This window comes from Oncorhynchus gorbuscha, linkage group LG03 (assembly GCF_021184085.1).
Source record: "Oncorhynchus gorbuscha isolate QuinsamMale2020 ecotype Even-year linkage group LG03, OgorEven_v1.0, whole genome shotgun sequence".
Lineage (NCBI taxonomy): Eukaryota > Metazoa > Chordata > Actinopteri > Salmoniformes > Salmonidae > Oncorhynchus > Oncorhynchus gorbuscha.
The window spans coordinates 74,662,817-74,687,816 of NC_060175.1; the positions used below are offsets into that span (position 1 = coordinate 74,662,817).

A 25,000-nucleotide genomic window follows, 5' to 3' on the forward strand; every position below is an offset into this window, starting at 1 on the left:
TGAAACATATTCTGTGTCATTACTCGCATCTATAGTTACAAGAAATATCATATAGTAGGCCTATATACGTGTCAGCGGTGTCTCAGCCAGAACATGAAGCCTATTCTTCAGGAAAAGCATGTGATTTTGGAGAGTAGTTTTTCCCTTGTTTCCTGTATGTGGTCTATCCTACCTTTAGTCAGTTGAGCACATTTCAGTGGGCTTGTGCACCAGTAATGACTTGCTTTTTCAAGCATATTGCGAGGACCGTTGATCACATGTGTCAGGTTTCCCATTTTAAATACCAAAAGATAGTTTTGGGGTGGAGTTTTCCTTTAAAACAGTACATTTATCCCCCCCCCCTGTTATGTTCAGCTATGGAGCTTGAGCCCATGTGGTACTTTCTGCGTTCTTAGTATTGCCTCTGAATAATACTAGATACTGTTTAGAAAATTGTATGTATTGTAGAACGAATTAATCTCACATAATGATCACTCCTAGTATAAATGTATGCTATTGCGCCCGTGACAGCAGCAGCATTGATTTCTGTGTATGACTGATGGGGAATATTATGGTGTCCGTTGCACACCAAGTCAGGTGTTTAGTGGAAGAGTGCTTCGAACGCTAGCTACTAGCATCTTAGCACGTGCTTATTGTTAGCATATTAAGCACGTGCTTAGTGTTAGCATGCTAGCATGTGGTTAGTGTTAGCATGTTTATCACATGCTTAATGTTCGCATGTTAGCACGTGCATGCTGTTAGCATCAAACTGGAAACCGCATCTCTAAGAGCACCTTTTTCCCGTAGAACCGCGGGCGTTTGGCAGAGAAGCGCACCATCCCCCTGCCCCCCAACCGTGTGCCCAAGAGGGAGCTCTCCTCCGTCTTTAGCAGTGACGACAGCGAGGGCAGCGACCGCGCCAGCGGAGACCATGCCCACATCAAGCAGGAGGATGAGCTGCATTACAGTATCATGAGAAAGAGGTAAGGTCTGGAAGAACTCCTGTGTCTGAATGATATTGGGATATACAAATAACTCATCACCTATGATCTGTCCATACCCATTCCCAACCTGTCTCAATTCATTGCTTTAAGCTTGGTGCTTACAGGAAGTGTTGTGTTGACATGTAAGTGTTTTCTTGCTTGTCTTCCTTGCTCAGTCTACAGTGCAATGTTTGAGTCACTGAAACACTTCCCACCGCTGTGCAGTATTTTGGTCTTCATCGAGTTGAATATGCGTAACAACCCTTTATAATACGAATAATGCTCTAAAGTACAGGATAAAGTGAGTGCAATAAAATAACTAACGTTCTCCTAAATTTGAGCTGTACCCCCTTTTTGCCCTCAGAACAGCTTCATTTCGTCGGGTCACCATGGACTCAAGGTGTGGAAAGCGTTCCACAGGTGTTCCTAATGTTTTGTACACTCAGTGCATACACATAGCCTTCATGATAAGCCCAAACCCCAGAAATAGCTAAAGAACCAGCCCCTTCTGATGGTGGACGGAGATGGTGCGGTCTTTTATATGACAACGCTTAGGGTAAAGGAGGGCTTGAAGAAAGGAAAATACAGCATTGAGACAGGAACGAGCTCTGATGCATCAACTGACGCTTATGAGAGCATGATGTTGCTTTGCTGCTTCTGCTGTGGTCAGTATTGTCCAAATACAGTATGAGAAATATACTTATATCAAGCTGTCTCTTCTGGCACTTCCTGTCCTGAAAATCTCAAAGACTGAATACCTTTGCCATAAACTGTGTTTCAGACATCAGTACCACAGGAGCTTCAGATAATAGTCAGAAAGTCATCTCAAACAGACGTTATGGGTAGTTTCACCTCAGTGGGGATTTTTCCTGGTTCCAAAGCTGTACATCACTCTCTTTTCAACTCATGCCATGACCGGGTAGAAAATGAGCAAGATAATCCAGTCTGTTACAGTACGCCAGTTGTGCTGTTGCACTAGTTTCTCAGCATTTGGAATAATCTCAATAATCTCATACATAATAAGGAAAGAAAAGTCACAGCTATTCTTTTTTTTATCCTTTATTTTATGTTTAATTTCATAATATAGGCGGTAGGGATTCGTAGTAGCATTGTTGTTTTTAGTATTGTTTAGTATTGGTGCCAGGTGTCAGTTGGATAATGTTGATGGTTATAGGCATTTGGCTACAATATTTGTGTAATGAAATTGACATCGGATACCTTGTTTAACAAATGACTGTTTACTGTATACAAGGAAATATTGATGTGTTTGCATTAGGTGAAATAAGATTTGAAGAGCTGGCAATTTGTGGATGCAACTGTTTCAATCTCAAAGTGACAGATAATACGTTGAAGCACGTTGTTGTGAACGTGGATCAAAGACCAACAAGGAACTTTTCAGATGTGGGTGAGGGAGTAGTTATGAGCCTAATATTGGGTAATGGTGGATGGTGTTTGGCGGGTTGCCATCGCACACTCATAATCGGCCACTCACTCAAATGCACACACGTGCACACCCACTCGCTCATCCGAACAAACACACACACGCACACACACACACACACACACACACACACACACACACACACACACACACACACACACACACACACACACACACACACACACACACACACACACACACACACACACACACACACACACACACACACACACACACACACACACACACACACACACACAGTCATGTTTTGGGGGAGTCATCCCATTAAGATGAACCAAATGAGCGTGTAGTGGGGTAATATTTTATTTATTATATACACTTCACCTGCAACCCATAAGAAGACTATGCAGTTAATGAAGTCCATTAAATTCATTATCTGACTCCATAAAAATGATTTAGCAATATGCAAGAGACTATAGCTGAGCTGCAGTAATAGAAAAGGACAAGCAAGAACTAAGAATTGTCTATATCAAAAGCAAATAATTAATTAACATTGTAAAATGAACAGATTCACATACATTCCAGTCATTTAGCAGATCTACTTATGCAGAGCAAATAGGGTGAAGTGCCCAAGGGCACATCGATAGATGTTTCACCTAGTAGGAATGGGAATTCAAACCAGCAACCTTTCGGTTACTGGCCCAACACTCTTAACTGCTAGGCTACCTGCCTCCCTGTACAATACAACAGCTTAAATTACAAAGCATTACAAGGCATTATTCTAGGCCTGATCAGAGAGGAAGAGAGAGGTCATAGCCTGAAGAGAGGTCATGCTCCAAGAGTTCCTAAGGAGGAGAGCGAGAAAGAAAGAGACACTGTATATGTGACCGACCGGCTCGATCCGGTCTTATGTAGCAACATGTGTTTCTTACATTGGATAAAAGTAGACTCAGAGCTAGAAAAGTGTATGTCATACACTACAGTTCAGGAACAAGGGGAAAGTAATTCTGCTTTGAAAGTTGATAAACTTGTAACAACACTTTTGTAAAAATGGCCCTTGAATGTTTTGGTACACCAACTGGGAGAGCTCTTCTTTGTCTACACCCATTCAGACCCTCTAAAGCCTGAGCCCCACCCATCTCTTTAAGGATTCACATGTGAGGCCATGTGCTAAACAGAGTAAGGTAGTGTAGTAAACAACCAAATATTTCAATACTAAAAGGGGTGAAAGTAGTAGGCCCAGCCACATCTAGCTAAGTGGATGGGTCACTATTGTCTAGACATGTACACATGTTCATGAAATACAATAGATTGTAATCACCCACAGACACATCCGGCTAACATGATGGGTCAGGTAATCATCTGGTATTTTCGACATGTAGTTAGCTAAACAATGAACCTAATGGTGCTTTTAAGACAACTGGGATCTTGGAAAAATATGAGATCAAATCATGACGTCAGTGATCTTCAGGTCGGAAAGTCGGGTCTCTAGAAAGAGGTCGGACTTCCCGAGTTGGAATTCCGAGTTGGAGGACCGTTCAAAACTATTTTTCTCCGTCGGAGCTCGTTTTCTTGAACGCACTGAAGTCTGAGATTTCTGAGTTCCCAGTTCTAAGTTCAGTTGTTTTGAATGTGGCAATAGTCCCAACCCATACTACTAACAATTCAAAATGATTGTCATAGCTAGCCACCATGCATGTCAGCTAGCGAGCCAGCGAACTAATGTTAGCTAGCTAGCTAACAGTATGCTTTCATTTGCAATGAAAATAACTTTCTGACATAATTAGAAACTTAGAATATCTGAAAATGAAGTGAGCTAGACTTTCTTACCCGTATACATGGATGAACGCTTCTCTCTCTCTGTCACGAATGCCATGGTTGCCCTTAGTTTGAAGATGTAATCCGGAGACAGGTGTTTTATAGAACAGCCTTCGGTGTGTTCTCTTTTCTCGACTCCCTCATGGCATGATCATCCTCCAGAAGTGACGAACAGTAGCAACACTTTTGCAGTTCTTCATGATATCTTAATAAAAGGCAGAGGTAGAAAGGATTATCCACACATACTGAGCAGCTCATGTTATAGACAGAAGCATGCTACATGGCAGACAATCCAAACTCATCTCTCGGCATGTCCAGCCCATCCATTATCTCAGCTAATAATGGCTAGCGGGAACCTTCCTGTCTTTTTCTGTGGCTAAACCAACTACGCTCTTAATTTAACAATTTAATTTGTGTTTACAGATGGCATACAAATTGGAATTAAGGTTCTGAAAAACACATTTAGAAAAAAATGAATTACGTTCAAATGCCTTTCCTGTGAAGTAGTGACGTGCAATATATGCCTATTTTCTTGAAAAGGCTCACATATCTCACCATCACAGGTGAGGTGACATACTCCACCTTTGTGTGTGTTATGCTAGTCAAATAGAATCAAAGGAATTGGCAATAAAAATCTCCCCAAACCCTGTTTTTAACTTTTATCCACGTAAAAAAAATAATAATTGTGCATGCAAATATGAGGAACACAAAGTGATTTGTATCTTTTGTTGTCAGCCAAGCTTGTCAGAAATGTTAATAGTATCTGCTCGTTGACTTCCTCAGTGAAACTCATTTTAACGCTCACTGCATGAGAAGCGACTTGTGCAATCTCATTGAAGGAGAGGATGTTGCTGTTGCTGCCTTCTCGAGACTGGTGTGTGACATGGAGGACAGCACAGCAACTGTAAAGCTTTAAATGGATCCACTAACCTCATTAAAGAGGCTTATTTCCCCCACTGACACATGCGCCGCTCGCGTGTTAAGATGATAATGAATTTAAAGAACACTTATGACTAATATGTCAGGCTTTTACCCTTTAAAAGGCGGCGGACTCACTGGAGCCACAGCTCCGATCTGTCCCGGGCATCCTTCTCGGCCCTACTTTATTCCAAATGCAATGGGTCTGAGCGAAATGGATAATGGGATGTCCAATCAAGGAAATCTGATTTCTATTGACCACAGGCCCAGTAAGTGAGTCGTAGAGGGGTCTTAACAAATTGGATTTGGTCAATGGATGGTGAAAAATACAGGATGCTGTCCATACGTGTGAGTGTGTCTATTCTCTACCTCATGTATTCTCTACCTCACACATCATCAGGATTCTCGCTAACATTGTGTCACATCGCACTTGGGTACATCCTGCAACATATTCAGTTGTGATAATTATACTATGTTATTTTCATCTTGATGCAGAAAAATACCTGATTAAATTGAAAAACATTGCGGTATGGTCCACTTGTACATCAATTTAGGGTTTCATCAGGGGTTTGCTGTTTTTGTGACCTCAACTCCCTTGCCAAGTTGCATCGTCAAGGTTAAAAGAATATTAAAGTGAAATACCTTCGACCTATAGACCATTTAACGTTCATTCATATTTTCCTTTCAAAATTACAAAAATATTTGAAACAATCAGATATTGACCTTGCACTTTTTAAATGGTTTGTATGTTACCGTGTGGACGTGCTATAACACAGAGGAATAGGCTCTTGGATCAGGCTAAGGTACTGTGGCTACGTAGTAACAGGATTTCCTAGTTGTCAGAAAGGTCTTCGGAGGTGTTGTCATCCTTGAAGAGGACTTGTCAAGTTCATTAGAGAGCTCTATATCTTTTAACCGGATTAATGTTAATGGCCATCGGCTTTACAGGTGATTAGTTCAGTAGGCCCACCAGAACAGTGCGGAGAACTGCGCATCGTTCCTGCTGAGTAAGCAAAGAGTGCCCAAGCCACTTTAGAACCCGGGAAAACCCCCTGAGGCTTGATTGAACCAGGACAGAGAACTGGGGGAACCCACTCAATGATTAATGGTCTAACCCGGCGCATCTGGAACAAAGGTTAAATGTCTTCGATGCATGGGGTAGTCCCTCTCTCCCTTAACTCAAACTGCAAAGACACAACCAGGGAATAAGGAGGAGACTCGATCCTGATCAGAAAACAAATACCATCGAAACAGAAGCTTCCAATACGGCGAGACAAAGGTGTTTGATGATTAGTCAGATATTCAATCGTTTTTTTGTTCTTGCATGGAGTGGCTTGCAAGTGTATTGAGGCAATCGGTAATCAAATTCGTCACTAAATATTTGACGGTGGTAGCTTAGTTGTCTTATACCCAAGGGAAAACAAAGCCTACCTGAGTATTGTTTGAGTTGGACGTCGTGTAGATAACAAGGTTTTGACTCCAAAATGCTGAGAGAGAGGGTTAACTAAATTCCACCTGCTGACGTTGGGCGTTTAGGTGGCACCCTCTGGAGAAGAAAGCCACACAACACATACTTCTATAGCCCTGGAAATCTCACTAAGTCGTGCGTTTATGTAATGTTTTTCTATTTCATATATACAACGATACAGTTATTCCTATTTCAAAAGCAAAATGTTTCCCCCATTTCTTATTGAAGGGAAAAGAGCAGTGTTATTTGTGTAGTATAAATGTCTAAGGAGATTACATGGGAGGAAATGGGAGGAGGGAGGCTGTCATGAGGGTGGTGGTGGCAGGCCCTTCCGCAGGCGGACAAAGAGAGAGAGGTAACTGTACAAAGCTGCCATACCCATTTCCACCAGGCATAGCCTTCCGCGAACTGCCGGATGCTAACATAGCCACCACAACATTGCGCTGTGACTCTGTGTAGGTGGAACTAGTTTCCTGCAAGGTGTCCAGGCCCTCTCTGGAAAGCAGAGCTAATTTTTCATGTGCAAGGTGCTAGAGGTTGAACCTCTACTAGCATAACGATACCTGACAAGGCTGGTATGTACTGAAGTGGAATTTATTCACTGTGTAAATTAGAATTTTGTCTTATGTCATTTTTAGTGTTGTAGAAAGAGAAAATGTAATTGTGGTGAATTTATTTATGTAGATGCAACAATAATGCTCGCTGAGGGATAAACCTCAGATCCGCAAAGATAAAGTTTGTTGGAGGGAGCATTCCATAAAACGAGTAGGTAAGAATGAAAGATGTGTGTTTACAGTTGTGTAGTGGGGGAATTGGTAGACATAGGTATGAGCCCTATACTCAGTTATAACATTGTCTTAGAATTGTCCAGACAGTTTTCTTAAGTTTCATTTTTTAGTCCATGAATAGAGGTTGGCCTGTGTCTGCTCCTCAGGTTGGCCTGTGTCTGCAATTTGCTCCTAAAACAAAAGCTATGAATATTTTAATAGTACTGTATTGTTCATGCTGACATTGAATCGCGTATGACATACGTACAGCTAACAAATGCTTAGGGTTAACCTTTTTCTTACTCCTTTGAAGTTTTCCTCTTATGGTGTTCTTGGCGAATTGTGTCTAAGGTTAAAGCCAGCAAGGGGACATTGTGGCGACAGAAGAATTCCTGAAAAGGGCTTTCACCGAAAGCACTAATTAGTGAACATAAAGTTTTTTCAAACTTCCTGGAGAAAGGCTGAAGACTTATTTGCTCCTTTCACACCGCTTCTCCATGGCAACGGGGTTCCAACAATCCAATGACAGATTAGGAGGTGTTTGTAGCAAGAACAGAGTTTCCCCTAGTCTCTCCATTTAATAATATAGAGGGTAGTACCTTAAACAGGGGGCTGTTCAAAAGCGCTGTTTGATTATGTACTATAGGAAACCTACCCTTGTGCTTTTTTTTAGGGTTTAAAGTCCTAAAGAATCTTGTTCTGTTTTGAATCTATGTCCCTGCTTTGAAAAATTGTTTAATTGAATCCCAAATGATCATGCTCATTGGACTCGTACATTGACTTTGTAAAAACGTAATATCGCCTCTTCACAAAGCGACAACTTGGTCTATAGTTAATATTAGATAATAGATCATAATCGAAACAACATCTGATATCACATAGGACCTTTGGGAGAATATTTGTTTTGATCAACGATTCAACATACATCTACTTCAATAAACATTGAGATTAGATTCAGACACCATTTTCTGGCTCAGTTTAACCTAGGTAGAAAATCACACCAAGCCTCCACATGGCAGACTCTTTTATTTCATTCTACTTTCCTCTCTCTCTGCAGCCTTATCGACCCCACATCAGCTTCTGTAAGGAACAACAGGGAAAGCCCAAGAGATATCCTGGCCTGTTGTTATTTATGTATCTATTTCTGGGTTTATGTATGACTCCCTCTTCTTGCTCTGCCACAGTTGCCGGCTGTCTTTCCATCCAAATGTGAGCGCTATACAAACACAAGTCTTTGTCTGAAAACAAAACATACTCTTTGTCGAAATCCATGTTTTTGCATGAAGCCTAAGTTTCTTTCACAATTGTTAGCTTTTTTTTCTCTCTCAAGAAAACATCTTATTTACTATCGGAGATTGAGGATAATTCAGCAGTGGTTATTAAAGCGGTCTCCTTTTGAACTCTCCCTTTGTATTGGCATGAGCCTATATCAATCACATGGTAATATTTAAGAGTGAGTCAGGGCTGTGGATCACCTGCAGTTGCAGGTTGGAGCTGGCTGTGTGGTCTGTTTGTCGTCTTGAGGTTGGAGGAGGAGGGTGGGCGCTGCAGTAGCAGCATACCTGCAGGCACCAGCTGTTCCAAGCAAGCTGTCTTCTCTCCCGTGTGTCCCAAATGTCACCCTATTCCCTATAGAGTGCACTACATTTGACTAAAGTGCTTTAGTAGTGCACTACAGAATATAGGGAATAGGGTGCTATTTTGAATGCAAGCTGCCTCTCTCTACACCTGCGTGACAACTCCTCTGCCCCACCATGGCAGCTGTGCGCGTTCCCCTTCCACCCACACCCCCCCCCCCCCCAATACCCCTGTCTGTCAATGCGGTCTCAGTCGTGGTGTCAGACATGGCATCGGGGTGCCCAGACTGCCAACCCGTGCCAGCCAGTGCCAGCTCACACTATGCCCTCCAGCTTTGTCACCTCGGCTCCTCTTTGACAATGTCACAGCGTGGCACCGTGGGGGGTCACCCTCCGCTATTCTGGTCCCGTGCCAGGAGAAGATGCTTTTCATGGCATTTGGAGAGTGTCAGTAGTGTCTCCTGTAGTAATGTCAGAGCAGCAGCTGCCATCTCCCTTTGGAGGAAGTTCCAGTAGCTTTCCCATTGAGCCTTTTCTATGGGAGCCATTTTCTGTTTGGGTCCTGCTGTAGTTCATGAGTTTTATAACGGTTTATGAGTTATTATTCATGCTTATGGTCAGTGTTATAATATGTTATAAGTCATTATAAAGGATGTTAGAGAGCATTATACGTACTAGGTTTCCATCCAACCTTTTTATGCAATCGAATTACATCGGATAAAAAATGTCATGATAGGCCTGATGGAAACAGAACATTTTTTAGTAAACTTTCCAAATGTTGACAAAACTAAATATGCTAGACAAGCACAACACATATTTTCTGTTGGTAAAATGAATTATGCAAGTGTAACAGCCCCGAACCAGGGACCCTCTGCACACATAGACAACTGACACCCACGAAACATAGTTACCCATCGCACCACAAAAACCACGGCCCTTGCGGAGCAAGGGGAACAACTACTTTAAGGTCTCAGAGTGAGTGACGTCACCGATTGAAACGCTGTTAGGTCACACCACCGCTAACTAGCTAGCCATTTCACATCCGTTACACGAGAAAATGTCTGGAATTTTTTTATGCGCAAATATTGATATAATAACCACCATACTGAAGTAAACTTGGAGACACACGATGGCATCGTCTGGTCCTCCCACTATGACTCATCGAGAAAGCATGCAGTTTATTAGGCAACAGATTAAATAAATGATGTTGAACTTCACAGGATGGTAAAAGTGTAAGGTGATGAGCTTGATGCTCCTTTCCACTAAATATCGGTCTTAGTCTGGTGACGTGATTCTCAAACAGGAAGCAATGAAAATAACCTCTTTTCTATGCTGCTTATGAATACATGTAGTGTCCATAGTAATCCATGTCAAAGTTACCTTGCATTAGGGCCTGGCTATTACAGTAGTAGCATCTGGGTCATGCTGTCTGTCTGTCTGTTGGTCTGTCAGTCTGTCTGTCCTGTGGGCTGGACCAACTGAAGATGATTAGGGGGGTATTGAGCAGTTTAAGGATGAGCCGAGGATGAGATGATTGTCTCCAGTGTGCGGCCTGGGTGATAATACCGCAGCTCATGTCCTTCTTAGCTGCACCCCCCCCCCCCAAAATTCATGAGGGAGAGCTGAGTCAGGAGGCTAGGTCTTAACCCCCCCCCTCGCCCAGCCCCCCTCACAGCCACATCTCCCCATGTTCATCCCTTATAGCCCTAGGCACAGATTATGACCTTGACCTGGCCTCTTTCGTGTGGGCAGGGGGAGGGGCTGTCCCTCTTTAGCTAACCACAATGGACAGAGCAGGAAAAGTGTGCTAATTACCAGTGCTAACGATGCCCTTGCTTGTCACGGCTTAACGCCACTACTTTGCCACGGGATAATAACCCCGTAGCCTCAGTGAGAAGTTCAGTGTGACATTATCACGATCACTTTGATGGGGCAGGTGGGGCTTTAGTTGCTAGCGGTTACAGGATCTCAATTTTGGATGAGTGCGGACCTGAGTTACATGGCTAATCTGAGTTGGCCAGCAGTCTGACAGTGAACCTTATGAAAGTAGACCTCCGAATTGAGTGTAATAAAGACATCAAAAAATAAAATGTTATATTCTTTACAACTTGTAAGTATTTTGATTTAGGTCCAGGGCTTAGTCGGACGAGTGTTACCGAAAGTGTGACGTCCCGGCACAACAAAAGCATCCTCGCTTGCTTAGCAACCAGACAGGATGTTATATCTGCGTTTGGTTTTGTTTTGAGTTTGACTCAGTGACTCCCGTTAACTGAGAAGCGACTGGTAACCCAACGTGGTCAGAATCAGTCAAAATAAATTCCCCCGCATCTGTTCTGTACAATTTGGATAACAGCTCGGAGCACGACAGGCTGGCATTGCCGAGCCGGAGCCTATAATCATTGTGCTGTAAAAAGGCAGAATCCAGCCGCTGCAAACCATGTGGCCTCCTCGGAGTGCTGACCAATCAGAACCATCCCCAGCCACTCTGCCTCGTTACCATGACACCCTCCGCTGTCTCTTCCTGGTTAGCAATAATGTTCCATGGCTCCTGTTTTCATGTTAGACAAAGTTATAATGTAACTAGAATCTTCACTGAACTTGATTTGGACATATTCAGTTGGACTTGATGCCCCAGATGTAAGGAAACAGGGAAACACGATTTAATTGAATGAGATGTATCTGATTTGTCTGTGTTTTGTATTTTCTACAATAGAGTAGACACTTGAGGACGTCACTCTTGAACAACCAATTCAACATTTAGTGAACCAAAATGTTTGCCCATCGTCATATAGCGACAGAGAAATTTGTCTGGGATGTTCCCTCAAATGCTAAGCGTCTATTTTCCATCATTATGCTTTTTTAATGCGATCAGAGCGCTAATCAGATTGAGTGGAAGTACCTCCATGACACGTATGTCCATGTCTGCTGCTGCTGGGTTAGAGGGAGCTGGTGGGGAATTTGGCAGCCTCAACCACTAAAACCCTCCTCTGGTTTGGTCTCGACAAGAGGCTAGGGCAGTGATGTCACTGTGGGAGAAAGTATTTGAAGTAAACAAAATACTATTTGAACTGTCTGGCCTTTAGCGAATCAGACTGACTGAGGCTCAGTATTCCAGTTGGCCTTCTGCAGTTTACTTTGCTTGAATGTTTTAAACAATGAGGTACATACATAAATAAAATCACTGTAGTGTATCAAGGCAGAGACTAAAAACTGGTCTCTTCTCCCGTGTGAATTTGGGGGAACACTAATCTAATTTTAAGCCCTTAAGCGACTTAGTTGAGTTCTGAATGTGTTGAATAAAGTATCTTACTGTGAAGTTCAAGATGAGTAGGGATGAGACCAAAAAGTGCTTGGTGCTTAGGAGTCTGTCGTTGGGGTGTCATACATACAGTGCATTCGGAAAGTATTCAGACCCCTTGACTTTATCCACATTTTGTTACGTTACAGCCTTATTCTAAAATGTATTAAATATTTTTCCCCTCATCAATCTCCACACAATACACCATAATGACAAAGCAAAATCATGATTTTTTGAAATTTTGCCAAAAATCTAAAAACATTTAAACTGAAATATCAGAATTACATATGTATTCAGACCCTTTACTCAGACCTTTTAGATGTTTGATCGGGTTCAAGTCTGGGCTCTGGCTAGGCCACTCAAGGACATTCAGAGACTTTTCCCAAAGCCACTACTGCACTGTCTTGGCTGTGTGCTTAGGGTTGTTGTCCTGTTGGAAGGTTAACCTTCACCCCAGTCTGAGGTCCTGAGCGCTCTGGAGCAGGTTTTCATCGAGGATCTCTCTGTGCTTTGCGCCGTTCATCTTTCCCTCGATCCTGACTGGTCTCCCAGTTCTTTTAAATCCATTTTAGAAATAAGCTGTAATGTAACAAAATGTGGAAAAAGTCAAGGGGTCTGAATACTTTCCCAATGCATTGTACCTCAAAGGCAAGGGAAGAATAGACACACAGGTTGATTAGCCACTCATGAAGTATGTTTCAATTCCAATTGCAACAGTATACAGAAATACAGTGGGTAGATGAGAGGTTCTTGGTCAGTACAGGTGTGTGTGTGCGTGTGCGTGTATATGTGTGCACACACAGCTGCATGTGGTGATGGGTGTGTGTGTGTGTGTGTGTGTGTGTGTGTGTGTGTGTGTGTGTGTGTGTGTGTGTGTGTGTGTGTGTGTGTGTGCATGTGTGCGTGCGTGCGTGCGTGCGTGCATGTGTGCGTGCGTGCGTGCGAGCGTGCGTGCGTGTATATGTGTGCGCACACAGCTGTATGTGGTGATGGGTGGATTTGTGTGTGTGGATATAGGCTTGTGTTTGTGTGGTCTTTCGATATGCTGTAGATCAGACTCTCCATTTCCTGCATTACGTTTTGTTCTAATTGTGTAGTAGATTTTCCTTCCAAGGATGAAGTGTGTTGTGAGTGGTGAGGTAGAATGGAGCTGTTTTGAGTCGTTATGTGACATATTGCATTAACTGTAGCTGTAGCTATGTGCTGTTGTGTTGTGCCATGTTATGGTACATTGTGTCTTTCCCCTGTTGGAGTTTGTTTTGTTTTGTTTTGTTTGTGCTTTTTGCTATGTTGTGTTACTATGTGTGCGTGCGCCTTGTTGTGTTTTTAATGTGTCATGTAAAGCAATATGTGTTGCTAACCCCCTGACTCTGTCTGTGTTTCAGTCGTGACAGTGACCTCTCTACGATCATCTCCAACCTCCATCATACCAGACAGCACGGCATGCCCGAGAGCCAGCCCGCCACCGACCTCAGCACCAACACAGGACACACAGGTAGGATACATGTGTGTTTGTCTATTTTTCTCTCTCCGTATTCCTTATATTTGTAATGAGGTTACGTATTCTTCTATTAGCAAGAGTAATTAATCACTATTATGCATTAGTCCCTTAATTTTCTGTAATTTGTTTGATTGGGGAACTTACTATAAGCTTATTACTGATTCCTGAAGGTGGCTCTCAAGTCAATTACTAAATGTAATTTTTGTTGCCTTTTCTATTGCACTCCAGGTTTTTCCTTAACCCGTGTTTTAAATAACCACTAAATAAATAGCTTTGTTTGCCATTAATCCAGTTTCATGGGCATAAAGGAACCATGGTGTGTGTTAAGCTAAGAGCCTTCTAACAGCTTACAGCCCCACTGTTAAACACCCCTAACACCAGACACTGTTTCATTAGTTTTAGTAGTCCCGAATCAGATTGTTTTAGTTTGAGATTAGGCTGTTTTAGTCCAGAGTTAGACTGAATGTTGGACTATGTATGCTTTCAGATAGATACTTGTATAATATTTATTATATAGAGTGACTTGGTATTTAGATACTCTAGCTGTTGGGTGTTGTATTGTGTCTTTTCTGTTTTTTTTTCTGTTTTTTTGTCCTTACATATCATGCTTTTTGCATATGTGTGTTTAGGGTGTGTGTGTGTGTGTGTGTGTGTGTGTGTGTGTGTGTGTGTGTGCGTGTGTGTTTTCTATTCAGTAGACATACACTACCAATCATAGCGATTAGCCATGTCGGAAGTGTTTTAGTAGTCAGAGGTGTCTGGAAGTGCCTTGTTGTACTGCAAGGACATACTGTCCTTTTAAACTGGCAATTATATATTTGTGTAACCCAAACTATGTCGCAAATGTTGGTTAGGTGGGGACCTGCTGGTTTGCGGGTTAATAATAGGCTTAGATCAGCTGAGTTTCGGTTTATACAGTTTGTCACAAGAAAGATCACAAGGCTGGAGGTGAGTCACAGATTACAGAAGAAGTGGTGAAACGTTGTTACATTTGTAAAGGATGGCAGGTAACTTATTGATTAAGAGCGTTGGGCCAAATAACCGAGACGTTGCTGGGTTGAATCTCTGAGCCGGCAAGGTGAAACATCTGCTGTTCTGCTCTTGAGCAAAAGGCAGTTAACCTCCATCAACAACTGCTCCCTGGGCGCCTTGGACGTCGACTAAGGCAGCCCCCCGCACCTCTCTGATTCAGAGGTGTCGGGTTAAATGCGGAAGACACATTTTGGTTAAACGCATTAAGTTGTGCAACTGACAAGGTATCCCCTTTACCTTAGTGTCAAATGTCCTTTATAAAGGTCGTCTTAAAAGGGAAGTTCAGGATTCTACAACTTGAGGTTAGATGGTTCCTCACTCTGAAAGTAGTCTATGGGTCAGGAGAAACTGTAACTGGTTTCCTTTAAAACAGCCAATACAAACTTATCAAGAGTTACCAACAAAGTTGAGCAACCCTCAGATTTAACCCATAAAGTACCCTTACCATGGTCAAGTAGTACAGTATTCAGAGAGCAGATCCTTATCCCCTGTGGACGGTCTGTTCCTCTTCATCCCATTAGTCAGAGGGTCATACATGTAGCATAATCATCCCACAAATCCAACACCTCGTCCTCTACACTGTCTCTCTGAGCTCATCCCTCTAGTAGCTTAATTGCCCATACAGTTTGCTAATACAAAGGGATGAGGGGTGGAGGTGTGGAGGGACGAGGGCATGGAGGGGTGTCTGCCTATCCTTCCTCATTTGCGTGGGACACGGGGGTGTTATAGTCCCAGACACCCACTGTTTTTAGACCCCAGTTTGGGTCGAATTTCCCAAAAAGACCTGTCTAATCGGCTGCTAAGCTTAATGTGGAAATCAGCTGGTGAATGGTAATCTTAATGGAGAAAGACACAAAAGGATGGGTAGTAGGGATATGAGGGGGGAGGGAGGGAGATTTGAGCGCGGTGTGGCCTGCGCCGGAGGGGGCCTGGGCCTAAAATCTGTCAGTTTGAGCATTACAGGGAGATTTAACAGGGTGGCTAAGCGGCTCGATCTGTGTCTGTAAACAAGTCCAATCCCATCAGCCACTGGCTCACATTCTGTCTGCCGGTGAAATTAGAGAGAGACACACTCACACACACAGTAGTGCATGTTCATACACACACACACACGTGGGGATGTGTGCTCATACACACACACACACACACACACACACACACACACACACACACACACACACACACACACACACACACACACACACACACACACACACACACACACACACACACACACACACACACACACACACACACACACACACACACACACACATGGGGATGTGTGCTCATACACACACACACACACACATACTTCCACAAACAAGTACACACACAAACACATAAACACACACGCACACAAAGGCAAACACGGGGACACATGGAGGTAATAGGACAGAGAATGAACACACCTTATTGGTTTGATCAGTTTTGGTGAGTGTAGATGAATATGGTGAGTTTTGAAAAGTTTTAATACTTGACAGAAACTTTTGAATCGTTTTTTGACCAATCTTGTCATGATGGTATAAACCGTTTCAAATGTTATACAGTGCATTCGAAAAGTATACAGACCCTTTGACTTTTTGCACATTATGTTACGTTACAGCCTTCTTCAAAAATGTATTACATTAAATATTTTCCTCACCAGTCTACACACAATACCCATAATGACAGAATGAAATCTGGTGTAAGACATTTTTGCATTTCTATTAAAAATTTAAAAAACATAAATAACTTATATACATAAGTCCTCAGACTCTTTGTTTTAAGTCTCAAAATTGAGCTCAGATGCATCCTATTTCCATTGATCATCCTTGAGATGTTTCGACAACTTGATTGGAGTCCACCTGTGGTAAATTCAATTGATTGGACATGATTTGGAAAGGCACACACCTGTCTATATAAGGTCCCACAGTTGACAGTAAATGTCAGAGGAAAAACCAAGCCATGAGGTCGAAGGAATTGTCCGTAGAGCTCCGAGACAGGATTGTGTAGTGACCAAGAACCTGATGGTCACTCTGACAGAGCTCCAGACATCCTCTGTGGAGATGGGAGAACCTTCCAGAAGGACAAACATCTCTGCAGCACTCCACCAATCAGGCCTTTATGGTAGAGTGGCCAGATGGAAGCCACTCCTCAGTAAAAGGCACATGACAGCCCGCTTGGAGTTTGCCAAATGGCACGTAAAAGACTCTCAGACCATGAGAAACAAGATCCTCTGGTCAGAATGCCAAGAGTCACGTCTGGAGGAAACATGGCACCATCTCTAAGGTGAAGCATGGTGGTGGCAGCATCATACTGTGGGGATGTTTTCAGGGGCAGGGACTGGGAGACTAGTCAGGATCGAGGGAAAGATGAACAGAGCAAAGTACAGAGAGATCCTTAATGAAAACCTGCTCCAGAGCACTAAAGACCTCTGACTGGGGAGAAGGTTTACCTTCCAACAGGACAATGACCGGGACAATTCTCAGAATGTCCTTGAGTGGCCCAGCCAGAGCTCGGAATTGAACCCGATCTAACTTCTGTGGAGAGACCTGAAAAAAGCTGTGTAGCAACACTCCCCATCCAAACTGACAGAGCTTGAGGGGATCTGCAGAGAAGAATGGGAGAAAAGAAGGACAGAGAGAAGTAAAGAGGGAGAGAGACAGAGAAGTAAAGAGGGACAGAGACAGAGAGAAGTAAAGAGGGACAGAGAGAAGTAAAAAGGGACAGAGACAGAGAGAAGTAAAGAGGGACAGAGACAGAGAGAAGTAAAGAGACAGAGAGAAGTAAAGAGGGACAGAGAGAAGTAAAGAGGGACAGAGAGAAGTAAAGAGGAACAGAGAGAAGTAAAGAGGGACAGAGAGAAGTAAAGAGGAACAGAGAGAAGTAAAGAGGGACAGAGAGAAGTAAAGAGGGACAGAGAGAAGTAAAGAGGGAGAGAGACAGAGAAGTAAAGAGGGACAGAGAGAAGTAAAGAGGGACAGAGAGAAGTAAAGAGGGACAGAGAGAAGTAAAGAGTGACAGAGAGAAGTAAAGAGGGAGAGGGAGACAGAGAGAAGTAAAGAGGGAGAGAGGTTGTGTAGCGGAAGAAAAGTTTGGAGAGGGAGAAAGAGACAGAGAGAGCGATGAATGAGTGTGGTGCCGGTATCAAGGGAGGGCAGACAGCGGGTGTGGCGGCAGTGTGTGAGTGTGTGTGTGTGTGCCCATGTCTGTGTGCATGAGTCAAAGGAAAGGGAAGCAGGCTGCTGGGCCGTCTCCGCGCCGGAGTGGGCCGTTAATTAAATCTGAGGGACAGACAGGAGGGTTGACTCCCCCCCTCCTCCTTCCTCTCCTCCCTTCCTCCCTCCACCGTCCGCCTCCCAGGCCTCTGGCTACTCTGGGGCTGAGAGGGATGGAGGGAGGGAGGGAGGGAGGGGAGGAGGATGGGAGAGAGCAGGGGCGCCGGGCCTAGCGTCTGGCTGCCTGTGGAAACTGTAAACCTTGGCTCTGCGGTCAGACCAGAAAGATTCTAACGGGCGGATAAGGTGTTTTTTTATCACTTTTTTTCTCTTCGTTCAGACTCCCAGATGTAGTTATAGAGGAGATGACGACGTGTGTGTCGGGGAGGGGGGGGGGGTCAGGGAGGTTTGTGTTTGTGTGTTTTAAAGGCCAAATGTCTTTTTAACAGGGTATTATTTGCCTCAAAAGGAGTGTTAGTACCATCTTGGTCCATTGTACTCCTATTAAACCTCACACAACTTCATGATCGTCCATCATAGGTTGATGATGACTAGGACACGATTCATTGGGTTGAGTCTGAGGTACGGTGAGGGCGCAGATGGCTGGTGAGACCAATCTGAGCCCGGAACACTCTTTGGCACACTGGACATGGTACTTTGGTAGATTCTCCTGACCGACGGCTCTGTTATTACTGGTCTTGCTCTGTTCTCTCTTCACCATGGCATTTGTGGTCCTGCTGGTTTCAGAGGTGGTAGCGCCATCCTGGATGAGATTCCGCTTGGTGGGACTATCCTGAGCAAGGCTTTCCCATTTGCTTAGTTCGATGTTAAAGCTCTTGAGGGAGGACTTCAGGGTGTCTTTAAATCATTTTTTGGGCCCACCTTGTGCTCGCTTCCCATTCTTCATGTCTCTGAAGTAGATCTGCTTAGGGAGACAGGTAGCAGGCACCCTACCCTGGTCACATGGCCCACCCATCTAAGCTGTGCTTCCATAAGCAGTGTGGGAATGCTCGTCATTTCGGCATGGCTGAGGATTTCAGTGTCTGGGATTCTGTCCTGCCACTTGATCCTCAGTAGCATCCTCAAACAGTTCAGGTGAAAATGATTAAATGTCCTGGTATGGCGTTGGTACTATAGACTGTCCAGGTTTCGCAGCCATAAATAAAGGTTGGTAATATAAGTGCCTGGTAAACCCTCAGTTTTGTTGCCAGTTTGATGCCTGTTCTTTCCCACACTGAATCTCACAAATGGCCAAAGGCTGCACTAGCCTTGGTGATCCTGATGTTTGCTTTATTATTGTCTATGTGAACAGCACAGGACATTGTGCTACCAAGGTAGGTGAATTTGTCCACAGTTTTAACCCCTTTTCTCCCCAATTTTGTGATATCTAATTGGTAGTTACAGTCTTGTCCCATCGCTGCAACTCTCGTACGGACTCGGGAGAGGAGAAGGTCGAGAGCCATGCATCCTCTGAAACATGACCCTGCCAAGCCGCACTGCTTCTTGACACACTGCTCGCTTAACCCGGAAGCCAGCCGTACCAATGTGTCGGAGGAGACACCGTACAATTGGCGACCGAAGTCAGCTTGCAGGTGTCCGGCCCACCATAGGAGTCGCTAGAGTGCGATGGGACACGGAAATCCCAAACCCTCCCCTAACCCAGACGACGCTGGGCCAATTGTACGCCGCCTCATGGGTCTCCCAGTCACGGCCGGCTAGGACACAGCCTGGGATCGAACCTGGGGCTGTATTGGTACCTCAAGCACTGTGATTTTGTGCCTTAGTGATTTTGTGCCTCACTGTATCTGAGCTGGTGGCTAGAGGGCATGTGCACATTTGCTATTTAATGCAAATGCTATAGAAACTCATTGAACATTACATTTTTATCTGGGACACGAAAACTTAAGCGAAAAAGTACATTTTGTGTCTGCAACAAGTCCGTTTCGTGGAAGCACATCACTGGAGGGAAAATGTGCATATTTTCGTAATGCGAATTTTATAGTATTTGCATGAAAATCTGTCGCAAATTGGATGGAAACCTAGCTACTGTACTCAATTTAATTAAAAATGTAAACGGTACTTGAGACATTGGAATAATTTCACAATTTCAATAGCATTAATGAAAATGGATTTCACAATATAATTTTAAGTACATGGCGAATGCGTAGCCTACTAAAAATGTTAACACCAAGTGTGATGTTTCACTTTTTACTCAGAATGTATCAAGGAGGATCAGGTAAGTATTGCAACAGTCAAACAATCAATATCGACATTTCACTATCAATCTGTCACGTGTGATCCCTCTCCAGCCTCTAGGTCACCAGGCTTCTCGTTATGGTGCACACCTGTCACCATCGTTATGCGCACCTGCGTGTCATCAGACTCACCTTCCCCAGGCGTTATTGTTTCTGTTCCTGGGTCATGTCTGTGCTTTGTTTGTGTTATGTGTTGGTTTCATTTATTTATTCAAACACTCACTCCCTGAACTTGCTTCCTGACTCTCAGCACACATCTTTACAGAATAACGCCTCACCTAACCGAAGCATCAGGGAGTGTTTTTAGTTTTTTGTGTCAGTGGGAATGATGTCAGGTCCGGGATCCGCTACAGGCTCCCCTGCCTCCACCGGTTCATCAGGCTCCCCTGCCTCCACCGGTTCATCAGGCTCCCCTGCCTCCGCTGGTTCATCAGGCTCCCCTGCCTCCGCTGGTTCATCAGGCTCTCATGCCTCAGCTGGTTCATCAGGCTCCCCTGCCTCCACCGGTTCATCAGGCTCCCCTGCCTCCGCTGGTTCATCAGGCTCTCATGCCTCAGCTGGTTCATCAGGCTCTCATGCCTCAGCTGGTTCATCAGGCTCTCATGCCTCAGCCGGATCGCCAGGCTCCCCTGCCTCCACCGGTTCATCAGGCTCTCATGCCTCAGCTGGATCGCCAGGCTCTCATGCCTCAGCTGGATCGCCAGGCTCCCCTGCCTCCGCTGGTTCATCAGGCTCCCCTGCCTCCGCTGGTTCATCAGGCTCTCATGCCTCAGCTGGATCGCCAGGCTCTCATGCCTCAGCTGGATCGCCAGGCTCCCCTGCCTCCGCTGGTTCATCAGGCTCTCATGCCTCAGCCGGATCGCCAGGCTCCCCTGCCTCCGCTGGTTCATCAGGCTCTCATGCCTCAGTCGGATTGACAGGTTTCCCGCGCCTCAGCAGAGGTGACCGGTCTGCTCCTGATCCCCGGGATCATCTTTTTGGTCGGCGTCCTGCGGCTGGAGCCGTGCGTCAGGGAGGGGCTACTGTCATGTGTGATCCCTCTCCGGCCTCTAGGTCACCAGGCTGCTCGTTATGGCGCACACCTGTCACCATCGTTACGCGCACCTCCCTGATTACCTTCCATATATATATGTCACTCCCTTTGGTTCCCTCCCCAGGCGTTATTGTTTCTGTTCCCGGGTCATGTCTGTGCGTTGTTTGTGTTACGTGTTGGTTTCATTTATTTATTTCAACACTCACTCCCTGAACTTGCTTCCCGACTCTCAGCACACATCGTTACACAATCATGTTACTAGTATGCAAATCAGACACATTTCCGGATGGAATTAAACATCAAGCCAGGTATTCAGTTAAGAATCATGTAAGTAATAAATAATCAAACAGTGCAGATAATAATTGCAATAGACAACTCAAATCATCTTTCTCCTAGGTAGGATAGGATAGTTTGCAGAGTTTGACAGACAACTTTGAAAGCCCTGAACTTGCTTCCTGACTCTCAGCACACATCTTTACAGAATAACGCCTCACCTAACCGAAGCATCAGGGAGTGTTTTTAGTTTTTTGTGTCAGTGGGAATGATGTCAGGTCCGGGATCCGCTACAGGCTCCCCTGCCTCCACCGGTTCATCAGGCTCCCCTGCCTCCACCGGTTCATCAGGCTCCCCTGCCTCCGCTGGTTCATCAGGCTCCCCTGCCTCCGCTGGTTCATCAGGCTCTCATGCCTCAGCTGGTTCATCAGGCTCCCCTGCCTCCACCGGTTCATCAGGCTCCCCTGCCTCCGCTGGTTCATCAGGCTCTCATGCCTCAGCTGGTTCATCAGGCTCTCATGCCTCAGCTGGTTCATCAGGCTCTCATGCCTCAGCCGGATCGCCAGGCTCCCCTGCCTCCACCGGTTCATCAGGCTCTCATGCCTCAGCTGGATCGCCAGGCTCTCATGCCTCAGCTGGATCGCCAGGCTCCCCTGCCTCCGCTGGTTCATCAGGCTCCCCTGCCTCCGCTGGTTCATCAGGCTCTCATGCCTCAGCTGGATCGCCAGGCTCTCATGCCTCAGCTGGATCGCCAGGCTCCCCTGCCTCCGCTGGTTCATCAGGCTCTCATGCCTCAGCCGGATCGCCAGGCTCCCCTGCCTCCGCTGGTTCATCAGGCTCTCATGCCTCAGTCGGATTGACAGGTTTCCCGCGCCTCAGCAGAGGTGACCGGTCTGCTCCTGATCCCCGGGATCATCTTTTTGGTCGGCGTCCTGCGGCTGGAGCCGTGCGTCAGGGAGGGGCTACTGTCATGTGTGATCCCTCTCCGGCCTCTAGGTCACCAGGCTGCTCGTTATGGCGCACACCTGTCACCATCGTTACGCGCACCTCCCTGATTACCTTCCATATATATATGTCACTCCCTTTGGTTCCCTCCCCAGGCGTTATTGTTTCTGTTCCCGGGTCATGTCTGTGCGTTGTTTGTGTTACGTGTTGGTTTCATTTATTTATTTCAACACTCACTCCCTGAACTTGCTTCCCGACTCTCAGCACACATCGTTACACAATCATGTTACTAGTATGCAAATCAGACACATTTCCGGATGGAATTAAACATCAAGGCAGGTATTCAGTTAAGAATCATGTAAGTAATAAATAATCAAACAGTGCAGATAATAATTGCAATAGACAACTCAAATCATCTTTCTCCTAGGTAGGATAGGATAGTTTGCAGAGTTTGACAGACAACTTTGAAAGCCACTCGACTTAAGAGTTTTGATGACAAGATATTTTGAATGCATTTCATTGGTCAAGGGGTCGTGAAACGTTCTTACACACGTAAAGGGGGAACCAATAGTACCGATTCATGTATAAAAAAAATACAAATAACATTTGGAGTGACAAGGTTTTAATCTGACAGCGAAGATATAATAATATAAAGCCATGTACCTGAAGTGATTTGGTAAAATGGAACAGAGTAAAAAGTTAACTACGTCCTTCAGAAATTAATTGAGTAAGAGTACAAGTACAGCCCACAGAGAGTAACTAGACAAGGACTAGTGTAAGTACATATAACGCGTTACTTGTAGCCCATTACTACCCACCTCTGGGTCACAGACAGTCGCGCCTCAACCTTTGTGTTGGCATGCATCCTCCTCAGGTTGAACAGCCCCCCATCAAAGCGGTAGTTGAAGTGGATCTCAGTTGGTGCTAGAACACAGCCTTGCTTCACTCTGTGACTGGAAACGACTCAGAGGACTCTTGGTGATCTTGCATATTAGCCATCATGCCATCATAGAATTCATGCACCACTGTGATACATTTATCTGGGCATCAAAACTTTGACACACACGCACCCTGATCACTGATATACAGTGGGTGAACCCAGCCCTCTCCTGTAAATTCATGGGTTATTCTAGATAAAACTAAAATAAAAATCACTGCCAAATCTCGAAACTCTCCCGTTGTCGTCCCCCCCCCCATCTATCTCTGCTCCCTGAGGTTGCATGTGGGAGAGAGGAACAGTGTCTGTGTTAATGCAAGTGTGTGGCTCGGCAGTGGCGGTGGTGAACCCTCACTCAGTATGAACGGAAGATCCTCCCTCCCCCTACCCCCCGTCGGTCCGTAGCCAATCAATGAGGGGCTTTCAGGGCCGGCGGAGGCCCAGCTCACAGAGGGGGGATCAATAAGTCATTAGCACCATTCTGTCAGCTGTAATGTGGAGATTGATCGGGGGCCAGCTCCAGCCCCCCCCCGCTTCCCCAGCCCCACACCACTTCCCCCCCAGCCTGATAAAGATGACAGATTAACAGAATAAGAGGGGGAATTAAGGAGTCTGGCTGTCTGAGCTGTCAGCGGGCCCTCCACGGGAAGAAAATAGAGAGAAAAAGAGGAGAAAGAAAGAAGGGATGGGGATGAAAGGAAGAGAGGAGAAGAGAGAGAACGAGACAGAGGATGTCCCTGTGGTTGCTTGACGGCTTCTGTGGTAGATTATGAAGATGCCTAGGCTGGTTCTTCCTCTGTTGCAGGCTGTTTCCCTTTCTTTCTCTCCAAATACACCATTCTCATCCCTCATTCTCCTGGAAGGGAGTGGGTTTCCTATACAGTTGGCCAGAGGGCAGAACAGGACAAGGCTCCCTGGAGTTTTGGAGTTTTGAATGGATGGCTGAGGGAAAACAAGCAGGAGAATTAGCAAAGTAGCAAACTTGGTTATAAGCATTGGTGTTGGGAGTTAAGGAGATAGCATTTGAGCTAACAGAGCTCAGGCTGGTTTAAGGCGGGTTTGGTGTTAAATGGAAGCACCAACGTTTTAAACCTCTAAAAGTCTAAGCTGTTGGGGGTGGGTTCTACTAAACTAACATATGGTCATACCGTGGATCATTTAGTTATTTGAATTTTAGGACCCCTTTGTTTTATTTTTTGATACAATATTGAATTTGGCCCATAGAAACGCATTGAATAACACATTCATAAATGGAAAACATTTGCCTATTATACTTTTCAAAATTCTTCAAGATGTCAAAGTGGTTGTTGATCATTGCTAGACAACCATTTTCAGGTCTTGCCTTAGATTCTCAAGTAGATTTCAGTCAAAACTGTAACTCGGCCACTCAGGAACATTCACTGTCTTCTTGGTAAGCAACTCCAGTGTAGATTTCACCTTGTGTTTTAGGTTATTATCCTGCTGAAAGGTGAATTCATCTCCCAGTGTCTGGTGGAAAGCAGACTGAACCAGGTTTTCCTTTTAAGATTTTGCCTGTGCTAGGGATTACAAGCATACACTTAACATGATGCAGCGACCAACGTGCTTGAAAATATGGAGAGTGATACTCAGTAA

At 44.8% G+C, this 25,000-nt stretch overlaps 1 protein-coding gene across 7 annotated transcripts in view; it reads left to right on the forward strand.

The window, feature by feature from the left end:
* The window catches only part of LOC124031898 (sterile alpha motif domain-containing protein 11-like), an 84,227-nt gene that overhangs the window by 14,990 nt on the left and 44,237 nt on the right, over window positions 1-25,000 (forward strand). For all 7 annotated transcript variants that reach the window (XM_046343694.1, XM_046343693.1, XM_046343692.1 and 4 more), the window contains 2 exons: window positions 787-962; window positions 13,596-13,705. In XM_046343694.1, the coding sequence (XP_046199650.1) occupies window positions 787-962; window positions 13,596-13,705 (286 nt within the window). The remainder of the gene's footprint in view (window positions 1-786; window positions 963-13,595; window positions 13,706-25,000) is intronic.